The sequence below is a fragment of the Achroia grisella genome, unplaced genomic scaffold, assembly GCF_030625045.1.
Source record: "Achroia grisella isolate CSIRO2021 unplaced genomic scaffold, CSIRO_AGI_Agris_v1 utg903, whole genome shotgun sequence".
NCBI lineage: Eukaryota > Metazoa > Arthropoda > Insecta > Lepidoptera > Pyralidae > Achroia > Achroia grisella.
In genome coordinates, this window is record NW_026713061.1 from 3,260,820 (window position 1) to 3,274,682 (window position 13,863).

Genomic DNA, 13,863 nt, shown 5'->3' on the forward strand with positions numbered 1-13,863 from the left:
TAATATAAAGACAATTTAGCCACATCTGTTATTTTTAGTGTCTTGGATATATACAGAGAACAAAGAAGTATCTGCTTTTATGTTCTGTATGGATATCCATACTAATAATTTAAATGCTAATGCGTATGACCATCTGTTGTCTATTCAGAGCAAGATGGAAATGAAATAAGCAATAATAAAAATGGCGTTTGAGTTCATTTGATTTGTCCTTGGTCCATTTATTTAACGCAAATTTAACTAACTAAAAACAAGTACTACAATACTAAATATTTTTATAAGAACTACAACCAATACATTATAGTTTATAGAATTTCATTAGAAAGGAAATATTGATGGGATTTTAACTATCAGTTCCATTTCCGTTCTTTTTCCTTACTCATTCTTCTAGAAATGAGAGAAGCAAGCAATGAGCGGTAGATTAAAAAAATAAGTATGACTATTTAAGAGTGGTTAAATTTACGTTTAACTGACTGAACGATAGTGAAAAATTTGACGTTCATAAGCGGCTAAAATGAATAAATGATTTTTAATTTGAATAAGTGTTATTCTATGTATATTTGTTCATTAAGGAAATCAATTAATATGTTGAAGTATGTATTTAAACTTTGAATAATTACAATTTTGTTAATTAATCAATAATTCTTATTGAACTAAATCTATAATAAATGTAATCTTAATTATAGTATATATTCCCGTGTGTTGCAAGTGTTAATGGGTAACAATAATCACTAACCTATATCAGCGTTATCCGCAAGCGTTTTGGACCCACCCCTACGGTATAAAAAACATTAATCCTACATTATTACGTTGCTCAATAAATTATACCTAGTCTGTTTTGATTCATGTTATACCATAGCGAAAACGTGAAATATTGCAGTTACATTTTTGTAACTGAAATAAAGGCAGTAAATAAAAGATTTTGTCCATGTAATCAGCGATTCTCTATTATCATGTAATAATATATTGATATTTTACTTCTAACTAGACAACCACTATGTGTACATTGGTGAATTTTCCATCTCAAAAATAATGGATTACATTTCATAATGATTCACTTTTTCTATAATTAATTAGAACTACATCAACTCTACACGGGCTTTAATTCACAGCTTGTTCGTTTACTGGTGTCTTTACAGTTGTAGTGTGTTTTTCTGTGGAGCACTGTATTACGAGTAGTGCAGCTGCCACGCGCGAGCTCAGCTCCGCCTGGTTCAGTTCGTGTGCCCATGGCACGCGTCCCCATCGCATCAACTATAACGAACAAAAAGTTCTAAATAGTTTTGACTACCCTTTATAACCATAGACTTATAGTTTATTCACAAAACATCGACAAATAAGGCACTAAAGATAACATGAAGTTATATAATCGACGACATTTAAGGTAAAAAATATAACTATAAGCTACAAGAAACGACATCTTTTACAAAAGAAATAACGGGAGGTATAGTTAGTCATTATAAATATTTATTTATATAATTCGTGATCACAGAATTTCAAAACATTACAATAGCGTTATTTTGATTGATTAATCAATTATTATAGAAACGAACTAAAAATCTATTTACACCATTTTGGAAATCTTGTTTGTTGTGTAAGTCTGATTTACATTTTAAAATTTATTTAATAATATTATTATTAATAATATATATTATTTTGTTTAATTCAGTTACCATCGCTACTAGACGCGTTACGACTTTCTTTATAATCGATCAAATTCCGACCGCTATTGAATGTAATGTGTCGTAGTTAATAGTTAAAGAAGTTCGTATCGCTCCTATTAGGGGTGGTCAGGTATATATTTGTGGTCTCAAACATGCTAACGGTATTGAAATTGAACAAAATAATATAAATCCATAACGTAAGGAAATGTACTTTCGCAAAACAACAGCTAATTCGATAAAAATTTTATATACTAATATTAATGATTCTTAACCAATTACCTAGTGACCTGAATGGATGGACATGAACAATGCCTATTATTCTATAATATTTATATTATTAATTAAAAAAAATTAAATAACACACACACCTGAAATTCTTCTTCTAACCGAGCAAGTAGAACTGCTTCTCTTGGTTCCAAATGTCGTTCTATGCAAGCCAGCATCAGTAATGGTGACTTCAGTGCTTCTACTCCAAAACATATAGCTGTTTAACAAAAACTCATAATAGAAATACATTTATGCCTAATTTGGTACGTAATTCACCTTCCTTCCGATGAGGTGAAGGGAACAAAGGAAAGCAATACATTGAAATCAATGAGTGGTGTATTATGATCATCCTAAAAGTGACTATCGAATCACTAATCTAATTGTACCATCCCCCAACAAGTGATAAGAATTTTGTACCATGCTATGAGGTGGTTATAAAATGTTCGTGAATTATAAGCTCAAACCTACAATGATACTTCATATTAAGGGACTGGAAATTAATAATTATGGACATATTGAGCAGTTCTCTTCTCATGTTCATAATTCTGGCGTATGCAATATGAGGATCATCCCCAAGTTACGATGGATAGTCGTCAATGTGAAAGAAGGTCCTAAATTTGGTAAAGTTCATTGCAAATTGTAATATTCCTGAGCATTAAAACAAAAAAATTGCACTATTAATAAAAAAACAATAAAGTGACGTCACATTAACGAGGGGATTCTTACAAATGTGACTAGCATTTGAGATATCAAGTAATTCGTGTTACGTATAATTAATTAATAAACGCTTTATATTAACAAGTTTTAATTTGAATAAAATATGTTTAAATTACCATTAAGTGCCGCAAAATCATATGACAGGAAATATCTTGCTAGCACAGCTCGGGTCTCTGTCGTAACTGGTGAAGGCTCTAACCCTTTGGAAATTTCTTGTGTAACTCCAAATTTCTTTTGAAACCAATCAATTACAGGAGTCCATTTTTTTTCTTGTAATGATCTGAGCTCTTCCTCCTACAACAATTGTTACATGACATTTTGTGACTAAAAATTAATTGTTATAGCATACTGGTGATTGGTACACAAATCAGTACAACCTAGGTACGTAAAATATATGTTTGTAAATAGGATACATATTTCAAATATCTTAGAAATGACAGTAATGATTTAGATCAAATGCAAAATTTAGAAAAAAATTGGATACATCACTATATTGAAAAGATCTAACTAGAAAATAAACACAATAGAATTGTCTGTTTGTAACGCCATATATCTCGTAAATATTTGGGGTTTCCTAGGATATATTCTATTATACACTTTCATCTCTTATCAATAATGACAAGTTTATATGTTAGAGAAAATGTATCTATATATAATATAAACACATAAGTTGTTATTAATACCTAATTTTACGAAAATTACGCCCATGGAGTTTATAATTTCGCACCCTTATAGTTTATATACATATAGAAGAGTTTAGTGCTTTTTTTTTAATGATGCATTAAAAATACGTTAAATTGATAAAACAACATTGCACAGAGTACCATTTTTTTTTTTTCATAAATGATGGAATGTTGCATCCGGTATACGCTGGTGGGGCACCAGCGGAAGGTGTTAAGATGAGCAAGAGGTCAGATCAGTTAACAATATAATATCCTGACAAGTTCATCAGATATTTATCACAATGATTTCCAGAGGGAACTGCATGGAGGCCGATCTAATGTGGAACATTGCTACCGATTGGGTCATCAGTCCACATTAGTAACAATCCCCTTCCACTACGAAATATTTGACACATGCATGCATGTATATTATTTTGTTTATTGTTAAAGTCTGTAATCAAATTAATTATATTGTTTGTCTTTAACATTATTTGTCCATAGTCTTACATACAAATACTTTGGACATAAAAATACTTTTTGTGTATTTATATGTCCATTATTATTGAAACAAACCTCTGAATGAAAAAGAAGAGTGTCTGTTGGGAAGTAATCCAGTAAATAACTAGCAATGCCATGTGTTGTCAGTTTTCCAGGATTGTCTAATGCAGTGTTACATAAGGCAGTCTGAAAAATATAAGAATTAGCTATAAACTCATTCATAATCCTAACAAAGATCTAATTAACAGTAATTTCTAAAATAATTCAAATTATATAGTATAGCTAGTCCATATCCGTAAAATTGAATAAATTGAATTAACATTTGTAAATAAAACTCTCTAACACTTGAAATGAATGGCAGGTAAGACAGGAAGTTGATGGTAGGAAAGCTGAGAATTTGTAATGAAAACAATAATAAATACAATTTTAGTTGGTGTTACATGTTTTATTTTTCCATTCATGTCTTCCCAGTCCCTAGCTTGCTATATCATCTTTGAGACAATCCATACCATTATATTTCCTTTTCGCCTTCCTATGCCCTTATAACCAAACCAATAGGTGTATCCTATTGTTTATTAAATATAACATAACAATAAATTATATATTATATCATTCTTGAAGTTCACTACTCACCAGATGCATAGTAGGTTGCCCTATTGTATCTTTCTGAGCATCCCATTCTGCTGCTATGGCATGAGCGAGAGGTTCACTATTAACCATTAGAATACGACCATTTGGCGTTTTTAAACGACGTTGATCTAAAGTTACTTCCCATTTGTTTTCATTTTGAATTATACCCGTACACCGATAAAATCTCTTTCTGGTGACTAGAATAAATAATATCATGAGTTAGACACTACATTTTCTTTTAAATCAACTTCAAATGGATTGGCTACTTACCATATGTCCGAAACCTGAAACATTTAGGGCATTGGGACTTGAGAACAGTACTGAACATTGAATATACGGATAGCATATTTAGTCAATTATTAATTAAATAAACCAATATATTTGTGAAATAATAATTTAAAAAACAAATTGCCATATGCTTGAGTTCCTTTTCTCTATAATGACTGATGGCTGCTTGACAGTATCCCTTAGTAGTACAGCAAAAACCTGAAATAATTATAACATAATTTAAGATGAATTGTACAAGTGTTATTATATTATAATGTGTATTATTGTATTAAATCTCCATAAACATAGTCATATCCCATTTCATTACTATATTTATATGAAGACAAAGTACATAAGAGCAAAGAGTGGTATAACACAATACCAATCCCACAATAAGCTAACAGCAGTGCGAAACGGAAAGAGGAATGAAGACTCCAATTATAACAATCAGTTTATGGCGGTGGAAACTAGTTGGTTATATATCATTAAAATTATTTTGCCTTGAATAGCAGGAGCCTTTTGTATAGACATAAAGTATTCAAAGGAACTGGCCTTTGATGAATGCAGCCGGTAATAAACTATTAAAATGTTCGATGGAGTTTTATTGTATACATAAAAAATACTTACTTAAATTAAAAAAAATACAAAATAAACTAAAGTAATTAGACTTGTCAGTAATAAAGTGAGTTAGTTAATTTAAGGATAATTTATTAAAATTTATTGTAGCTGCACGTTCACAACCACAACAAAGAAAAGAATAAGAAAATCATAGCTGTCAACCTTAATTTACTCTTTGCTGTCAACTGTCAATGTTAAATAGTCTTAGCCCAGCAAGAAAATAATTAGGAATAAAAAAAAACAATAATATCGAAAGTACTTTTAAAAAAGAGAACAATACACACAGAGAACATGACACTTTCATTTGTGTAAAAAAGTAAAGACAATATACTAACAAGTACCACTCGGTTTACAAATACATGTAGGTACTCTATTTGTCGTTACTTTTAACTCATAAACATAGAGTTATTGTTAAGAATACTTGTACTAAGAGTAGCATCTTTATTCTTTATATAATTTGTAATAACTACGAAACATATAGCTATACATATTAAAAAGTGGCGGATGGCAACCGGTAACACAATTCGCTTGACACAGAAGTTAAAATTCCCGTTGTCTTTGTTGTTCACATACGTTTTATAAAATTAGGAATTTGTACAGTCACCAAGATTTAATTGCTCCGTTTTTGAGCACTTAAAAATACATAACATTCATTTACTGACTATTGGTATATTTACTAGCTATTTTCTTAAATCCGGTTATGTCTATTTTTTTTAAAATAAATCTATTATCCTTTACTAAATCCTAAAGTCAAATTTCACTAAGATCCTTTTAACTATTTAATACTGAAAAGGTAACAAACCGATTGATATTTCACCCTGTCCCATTTATATAATTATTTGAATTATATAATTGTGTCAGTGTTTAAAAATATTTATTCAGCTAATTTTAGTACAATTCGATTGAGGGTTTTGCACAATCATAAATTTGTATCTAGCAACATTGTTTTGGTCCGTTTTGTGTATCTCAGTTGTGTTGTATACTAATATTGCGTATTTCTAATTATAATCGCTATTTCAAGTTAAATAAAATATTTAATCTAAATATCAGTGATCGTGTTAATCGTGTCAACAATGTCTGCTATGGATTTTGATTTGTAACGTCGGTAACAGTGTTTGTACGTTAGGTGTTAAAGGACAAAAGTGACGCGCTCTCTTTTACAAGGCAATATACAATACAAGCTATTAATAATTTGCTATACATTAGCAATTTAAAAACTCCAATTTCTTCCTTATTTGTGATGTTCCCGCATTTCATCAGCGCGGACGAAGAAAAGAAGACGATTCTTATTCCGAGTGTTAATCTTCTACACTCAAAAAGAAAAGGAATATTTATACACCCGTCTGCTATGTACAGAAGTAACACACCAAGCTGTCAAAGAATAACACCGCTGTTGATAACGAGAAGTTTGAGTGGTTAAATTGTTGGCACAAACAGTCACGATGAAACTTCTTGAGAGTGGGCATTTAGAGGCTCTCAGTAGGGCGCTTTCGATCCTCAATGGGGACAGCGCCGTGCAAGGTCGGGTAGAAAGCTACAGTTGCAAAATGGCAGGCACCGAGAAAGCTTTCTACAAAAGGTTTACGGCTGATGGTGAGACTACTCACAATCTCCAAGCACTGTCACCTCCTGAAGGTGTTTCATACAGGTATCAGAACATAGTATATACACCAGTTCTAGTAATATATACAAAAACAAAAAACTACCAGCCTCCACACTCATATATATAATAATATAAAATCTTATAAGTTTCCATTTTGCAACTTATTTCTGCTTGTAAATAGGCTTCAGTCTAATTTATAAGTAAACACATCTAGTTTTTAATTAGACTGAAGCATACAACTATAAATTACTATGCACACTAGAGCTGTAAAGGTAATGAAATTACTGCCAACTCCCACACTCCAATGTATGTATAGTGCTAAACTCCTGTTAGGTTTCATGTAAAGAGGGCAAAATGTATACTTATATTCTTTCTGGAACTAAATATCATCCGTGTGTAAGTAAAGTCAGTAGTAAACTGTTTTCTAAAAGTTATCTTGTTTATATCAATTTTTGCCAATACAAAATGCATTGTCTTTATATTGTTGTTTGAATTCATATTAACAGTTTTTTAATTACATAGTTACCTAATAATAATTATAAATACACTTTCATCAGAATTACCAATTGGTAAAGAAGGAAAAATTAATAATAGTATATACATACAGTTGTAACATTAATATACATTTTTTGTTTGTTTTTATAATATATAATTTTTGTAACAATAGAGTTATTTCTCTTTGGGTCAGAGAGGAGTGTTTGTTCTATCTAAAGTAATACCAATATTAATTTCAATGATGAATATATTAGACAGTGTATTGATTTTTTTTTAATAGTCTAATATCAAAATATGATTATAATGTATACATCATAATAATATTTTGCTTCTTACTGATTCATAAAAAGCTACAAGACTGCATATAAAATATATATATTTTATATGCAGTCTTTTTGACAAACCATTACACTATCATGACAGCCTATCTGTAAATTATATTGGCTTTGTAAATATTTAGTCAGTCTTCTATATAATTTACCAGAGAATATATTATGATTAATGATACTAATGGATTTTATCATTTCATAGTCAGATGATTTTTTATTCACCATAAGTTACAAAATTATTATTAAGTACTTTTGAGATCACATAACTTTCATGAGGTTTTGAACAGAGTGACTTTGGTTTCTTACTGTGCATTGAAGCTTGCAGAATCTAGCTCAGACAGGCAGTACTGTACTAAAATCACAGCTAGAGCTTATATGATGATAAGTAATAGTATATGTTATTAACACTATAACTTATTTTAAAACAAAATCTATTTATATTCTATTTTGCTCTTTCTAAAGAGGGATGAAAAACAATTTTGTACCATATAGTTATGATATAATTAACCTTATTAAGTATTGTATTTTTTCAGTCGCAGCCTGTCTGGAGATGAAGATGGAGTATTATGTGACACCATATCAAGGAAGACATTGTTCTATCTTATTGCTACACTAAATGCTGCATTTCCTGATTATGATTTTTCTATGGCAAAGGTATACATTTTCTAAATATAAATCTATGTATGGCATAAGGAGTAATAAAAGAGTAGGTATTTCATAACTGACAGCTGTTTTTTTTTATTTTCTTTGATAAATTATTATAGTACATAAGCTGGTGAATTGATTTCTGACACAAATAAATTTTTAGGGTAGTTTTTATTGACCTCTAAACTACTGAAATACTGAGGCACAGCTTTAAATATATACATATCAATATATATATATTTAAAGCTGTGCCTCAATAATATAAATATATATATATCAATATTTTTTTCACATTTAGACTAGTTTCATCACGAATTTTATTTTCCATTTATGTAAACCTTAAATTATGTGTATATTATGGGCTTGTTGTTTTAGTAAAATTACTAACAAAATAAATTTTGACATCAACAGAGCAGTGAATTCAGTGCTGAACCATCACTTAGCTGGGTGCAAGGAGCTGTAGAAGCGGCGCTGTCGACGGTAGGCGGTATGCGCTGGCGACAACTGCGTCCGGCTCTATGGGCCGCAATAGACAAAGAAGTACTTTTGCCTGAATGCCGTATCTACAGTTACAACCCTGATCTAGCAAGTGATCCGTTTGGTGAACCTGGTTGTCTATGGGCCTTCAACTATTTCTTTTATAACAGGAAATTGAAACGCATTGTTTTCTTCACATGTAGAGCCATGAGGTATGTTTATGAGTAAATTAATCATGATATTTTTAATTTGAACATTGGTGTAATGACCTAATATGCAATATATAACTAATAAATAATAATTATTATTACATAGTAAGTTTTGTATTGCATATACAAGTCATCAAGAAATTAATTCCCAAAAAGAAAGGAGTTTGTGATTTGATAATGGTTATTTCACAGCAATGCTTATTTATATGTCTTATTACTAGAAGAGGTATACCACGGAAAATGTCAGGTACTTATGAAGTTAACCACTTTCAACAAGATAGAAATCTATTTTTTTTATTTTTACACTAAATTGATCTTTTCACAGCATAGTTTGTATGAAGGTATACCAATAATTTCTGACGATGATGATATTGAGAACTATATGGGAAATTTTGGTTAGTTTTAGTAATTATCGGATTTCGTTAGTTTCTCATTTCTACTGCACCTGTATTTTCAAGCAAAATAGTTCATTGGCTAGAATTTAATAGTATAGGCATTAATTTCTTATGCATAAATTTTATTCCGTGTGGTGTCGCTGTAAGAATAGCACCACCCCCTCTCTTCCCGTGGGTGTCGTAAAAGGCGACTAAGGGATTCATCGACCAGTGGACGGGCAGCAGCGTCCTACTGAGTACCTACCATCATACTGCGATCGCCAACCCGCATGCCAAGCGTGGCGATAATGGCAATATCCCCCCAAATGGATTTACACCCAAGGCGCCGGCCCCCAGTCCCCGGCGGCCCTGCTAGTCTTGACCATGGTAGCGGTCATGGAAACGGCGGGGCAGGGGGTGCGAAGAATCTCCGTAAGACCAGGCTACCACAAACGACGACCACTGGCCCTGGCAACATACAACGTTCAAACACTGCGGACCGACGAAAAGTTAACTGAACTGGAGGAAGAGTTGAGCAGATTGCACTGGCATGTCGTGGGATTATCCGAAGTCCGAAGAAAGGGGGAGGAGTCCTGAAATCGGTCAATCTGCTTTACTTCCGGGAGGGCGATCAACTGTCCCAAGGCGGTGTCGGGTTCCTCGTCCACAAGTCCCTTTTGAATAATGTTCATTATCAAGGTCGAGAGCGTGTCGACTAGGGTAGCGTACCTGATACTCGGAATTACCAAACGGTATTCATTGAAGGTCATCCAAGTGTACGCTCCAACTTCGACGCACTCCGACGATGAGGTTGAGGCTATGTATGAGGATATCTCCAGAGCCATACATAGTACAAAGACTCATTATAACGTTATCATGGGGGACTTTAACGCAAAATTGGGCAAACGAAGCGGTGATGAGCTGAGAGTGGGGCTATTTGGTATCGGTGATCGGAACTTCCGAGGTCAAATGCTGGCCGACTTCATGGAGAAGGAGAACCTCTTTATGATGAACTCCTTCTTCAGGAAACCGGAACACCGGAAATGGACGTGGATTAGTCCCGATGGTGCAACAAAAAACGAGATAGATTTCATCTTGTCAACGAGAAGACAGATTTTCAATGATGTCTCTGTGATCAATGCCGTCAAAATTGGAAGTGATCACCGGATTGTAAGAGGCACATTGAATCTGAATCTGAAACTCGAACGATCCCGACTGATGAAATCTACGCTCCGCCCTACACCTATACAGATCCAAAACCCCGTAAGCTTTCAGCTAGAATTGCAAAACCGTTTCGTAAGCCTTGGTGACTGCGTTGACGTGGACGATTACAACAACAGGTTCGTGGAAACTGTCCGTGCAGCTGGGTCTAAGCACTTCAAAACCCGCCGCGCAGAAAGAACCGGAAAAATATCTATCTCTACCCTCAAATTGATGGATGAAAGGCGAAGTATGGTCCTGCAGTCTCCGACTGACGCTTCTCAGTACCGGCAACTTAGCAGGCAGATCTCTAAGTCCTTGACTCGACTTATGCCACTTTAACACAAATTTTGTAAAGGAGGCTATTGAGAGAAACAAGGGCTCAAAAGTCTTTAACAGGGATCTGGCTGCCGGACAGAGCCAGCTGATGCGACTTAAGACGGATGACGGCAGGATCGTTTCGTCTAAACCCGAACTTTTGAGGGAAATTGAGAAGTTCTATGGACAGTTATACACGACAACACGGGCACCTGTTAACAACACGGCGAAAGACCCTAGAGCCAAATTAACCCGACACTATACCGAAGATATCCCGGACGTCAGCCTGTACGAGATTGGTATGGCTCTTAAACGACTTAAAAACAAGGCGCCGGGCGATGATGGAGTTACTGCTGAGCTTCTGAGGGCTGGAGGTAGACCTGTTCTACGAATCCTCCAGAAGCTATTCAACTCCGTCATCCTCGAGGGCAAAACGCCTCAAGATTGGCAAAGGGGTGTGGTGGTTCTGTTCTTCAAGAAGGGAGACAAATCGCTTCTGAAGAATTTCAGAACCGTAACACTGCTGAGCCATGTTTATAAGTTGTTTTCGAGAGTCATCACGAATCGTCTCGCGCGCAGGTTTGATGACTTCCAGCCTCCCGAACAAGCCGGGTTCCGAAAAGGCTTCAGTACCATAGACCACATTCATACGCTGCGGCAGGTAATTCAGAAGACCGAAGAATACAACCTGCCACTTTGCTTGGCGTTTGTGGACTATGAAAAAGCCTTTGATTCGATCGAGACGTGGGCTGTGCTACAGTCTCTCCAGCGATGCCAAATTGACTATCGATATATCGAAGCGTTGAAATGTTTGTATGAACGCCACTATGTCAGTTCGCCTCCACGACCAGAATTCGAAGCCTATCCAACTGCAGCGAGGTGTCAGACAAGGCGATGTCATATCGCCAAAGCTGTTTACCGCTGCGTTGGAGGATGTCTTCAAGCTTCTGGACTGGAGCGGGCTGGGCATCAACATTAACGGCGAGTACATCAATCACCTTCGATTTGCCGACGATATCGTGGTCATGGCTGAGACCCTGGAAGACCTTACCAAAATGCTCGAAGACCTCAGTAGAGTCTCACAAGGAGTAGGTCTTAAAATGAATATGGACAAGACGAAAATTATGTCAAACGTCCATGTCGTACCTGCTCCCGTAAAAATCTGTGATTCTACACTCGAAATTGTCGATCACTACGTATACTTAGGGCAAACTATCCAGCTACGGAACAGAGAGGTAGAACCAATTTTGCAATGGGCAATGGGCAGGGCACATAGCTCGTAGGGCAGATGGCCGTTGGGGGCGGTAAAGTCCTCGAGTGGCGACCACGGACCGGAAGACGCAGCGTGGGAAGGCCTCCCAGCAAGGTGGACCGACGATCTGGTCAAGATCGCTGGAAGGCATTGGATGCGAGCAGCGCAGGACCGATCGTCGTGGAGATCTTTGGGGGAGGCCTATGTCCAGCAGTGGACGTCTTCCGGGCTGCGATGATGATGATGATGATGAAATTTTATTTCATCTATTCTGCTCATGCTTGTCTCAAATTAAGCTGAATCTAGCATCTATTTATAGATCCAGTATTTTTATTTTTAATAACACAAATTTAAATAGTAATTTCTTGTTACAGTCCTGTGTGTGCTGTTGATTCAGGCGTAGACTTCGCAATGGATGAAGACGAAGAGTATAATTGAATATGAAACTGGAGTGTTTATATTTTTTGCACTTTTCATTACACATTTTAATGACAATAACGAATATTTTCTTATCTGTATTAATCACTTGTTTAAATGACACAGAAACTCAGTAATGAAAAATGTAAAGTAAAATAAATTTAATTAATTATAATACTGGTTCTTCCCTCCTATTGGTTTTATAGTCTAAGTAACCATTTAAATTTTGATTTTTAAGCAAATAAACGTGAATAATAACTTACTAATTATAAATGTATTTAAAACCTTATAGTTTGATATTTAAAGATATCTTGATAACTAACGGAAATTCTTTAAATTTCGAGTTTAAGCGGTATGTAATATTAGTATACATGTAAAAAAGTATTGAACAAACTTTTGATTTACTTCATTAAGTTTATATTTACCCTATTTCATCAAAAAAAATAGGGTAGATAAATACTCTTTACGTCACAGTAAATGTTGTACATCGGTTTTTATTTAAGTAGGTATGTCCTCATTCATTATTTGGATGTAGAATTTCTTAAGTGAGTAAATTGTTTTTGGAAAAACTGGAACAATAAAACGTCCAAATTTTGCAAACTTCCCTACTGTACAATAGAACAGAAACAATGTAATGTAATTATTAAATTAATAGGGTGCTTAGCAGAGTATCTATATTTATTGACAGGTTATATAATACAGAATTAAAAAAAAAACTAGGAAATTAAAAAAACAAAGATAAAATCGTCAAACACATTACATAATATAAAATCAGTTTTTTTTAGTAACTACTTATTTGATGCTATTTTTAATATTTTTGATTGTATTTTATTTAGAATAGATATATAAATATGGATTGATTGATTGAGTTTAATTTCTAAGTAAAATATCTATTTGTAACTTTTATGTGATGACTTTATTCTTATTTCACTATTTTAAGTCATATTTTGTTATTGCAAATATACATGTTTATTGTACCGTAAAATCAGTCATACATGGTATAGCTTAATTGATATATTTGCGTATAATTGGACCTAGCGTATTCCGTACTTTTGCTACAAAGCACAGACACTGAATGATTTCCATCAGCATACATTTCGGATTTGAATTTAAAAATATTAATATTGTCGGAAAGATTTTAGAAACCTTATTTTCAAATAATTATCCTACACTATCATTTAAAATATAATTTCAACAATAAAAAGGCAGTCGGCTCTATTAGGT

At 33.8% G+C, this 13,863-nt stretch overlaps 2 protein-coding genes across 3 annotated transcripts; one reads left to right on the top strand and one right to left on the bottom strand.

Annotated features, from left to right (window-relative positions):
• Positions 1–566: 566 nt before the first annotated feature.
• LOC131853546 (ATP synthase mitochondrial F1 complex assembly factor 2) lies at positions 567–4,921 on the bottom strand. Of its 2 annotated transcripts, XM_059204465.1 has the most exons (6): positions 4,706–4,921; positions 4,439–4,632; positions 3,881–3,991; positions 2,762–2,939; positions 2,030–2,145; positions 570–1,251 (listed from the first exon to the last, which is right to left on the bottom strand). In XM_059204465.1, exons 1-6 carry the CDS (start codon positions 4,779–4,781, stop codon positions 1,099–1,101), a joined length of 828 nt encoding a protein of 275 aa, XP_059060448.1. In that variant the 5' UTR covers positions 4,782–4,921; the 3' UTR covers positions 570–1,098. The 2 variants fall into 2 exon arrangements, with proteins under 2 accessions (XP_059060450.1, XP_059060448.1); XM_059204467.1 differs by lacking the exon at positions 3,881–3,991 and having other exon boundaries at positions 567–1,251.
• Positions 4,922–6,280: 1,359 nt separating this feature from the next.
• On the top strand, positions 6,281–13,863 carry LOC131853605 (repressor of RNA polymerase III transcription MAF1 homolog). Its single transcript, XM_059204553.1, has 4 exons — positions 6,281–6,968; positions 8,281–8,401; positions 8,804–9,081; positions 12,597–13,863. Exons 1-4 carry the CDS (start codon positions 6,763–6,765, stop codon positions 12,658–12,660), a joined length of 669 nt encoding a protein of 222 aa, XP_059060536.1. The 5' UTR covers positions 6,281–6,762; the 3' UTR covers positions 12,661–13,863.

Coding starts and splice junctions, on each gene's coding strand:
- LOC131853546 (XM_059204465.1), bottom strand. CDS start 4,781: ATGCTATCCGTATATTCAATGTTCAGTACTGTTCTCAAGTCCCAATGC. Junction 4,633..4,705: donor TTTCAGGTTTCGGACATATG/GTAAGTAGCCAA, acceptor TATTTATTCTAG/TCACCAGAAAGAGATTTTAT. Junction 3,992..4,438: donor GGCAACCTACTATGCATCTG/GTGAGTAGTGAA, acceptor TATATTTTTCAG/ACTGCCTTATGTAACACTGC.
- LOC131853605 (XM_059204553.1), top strand. CDS start 6,763: ATGAAACTTCTTGAGAGTGGGCATTTAGAGGCTCTCAGTAGGGCGCTT. Junction 8,402..8,803: donor ATGATTTTTCTATGGCAAAG/GTATACATTTTC, acceptor TGACATCAACAG/AGCAGTGAATTCAGTGCTGA. Junction 9,082..12,596: donor TTCACATGTAGAGCCATGAG/GTATGTTTATGA, acceptor TTCTTGTTACAG/TCCTGTGTGTGCTGTTGATT.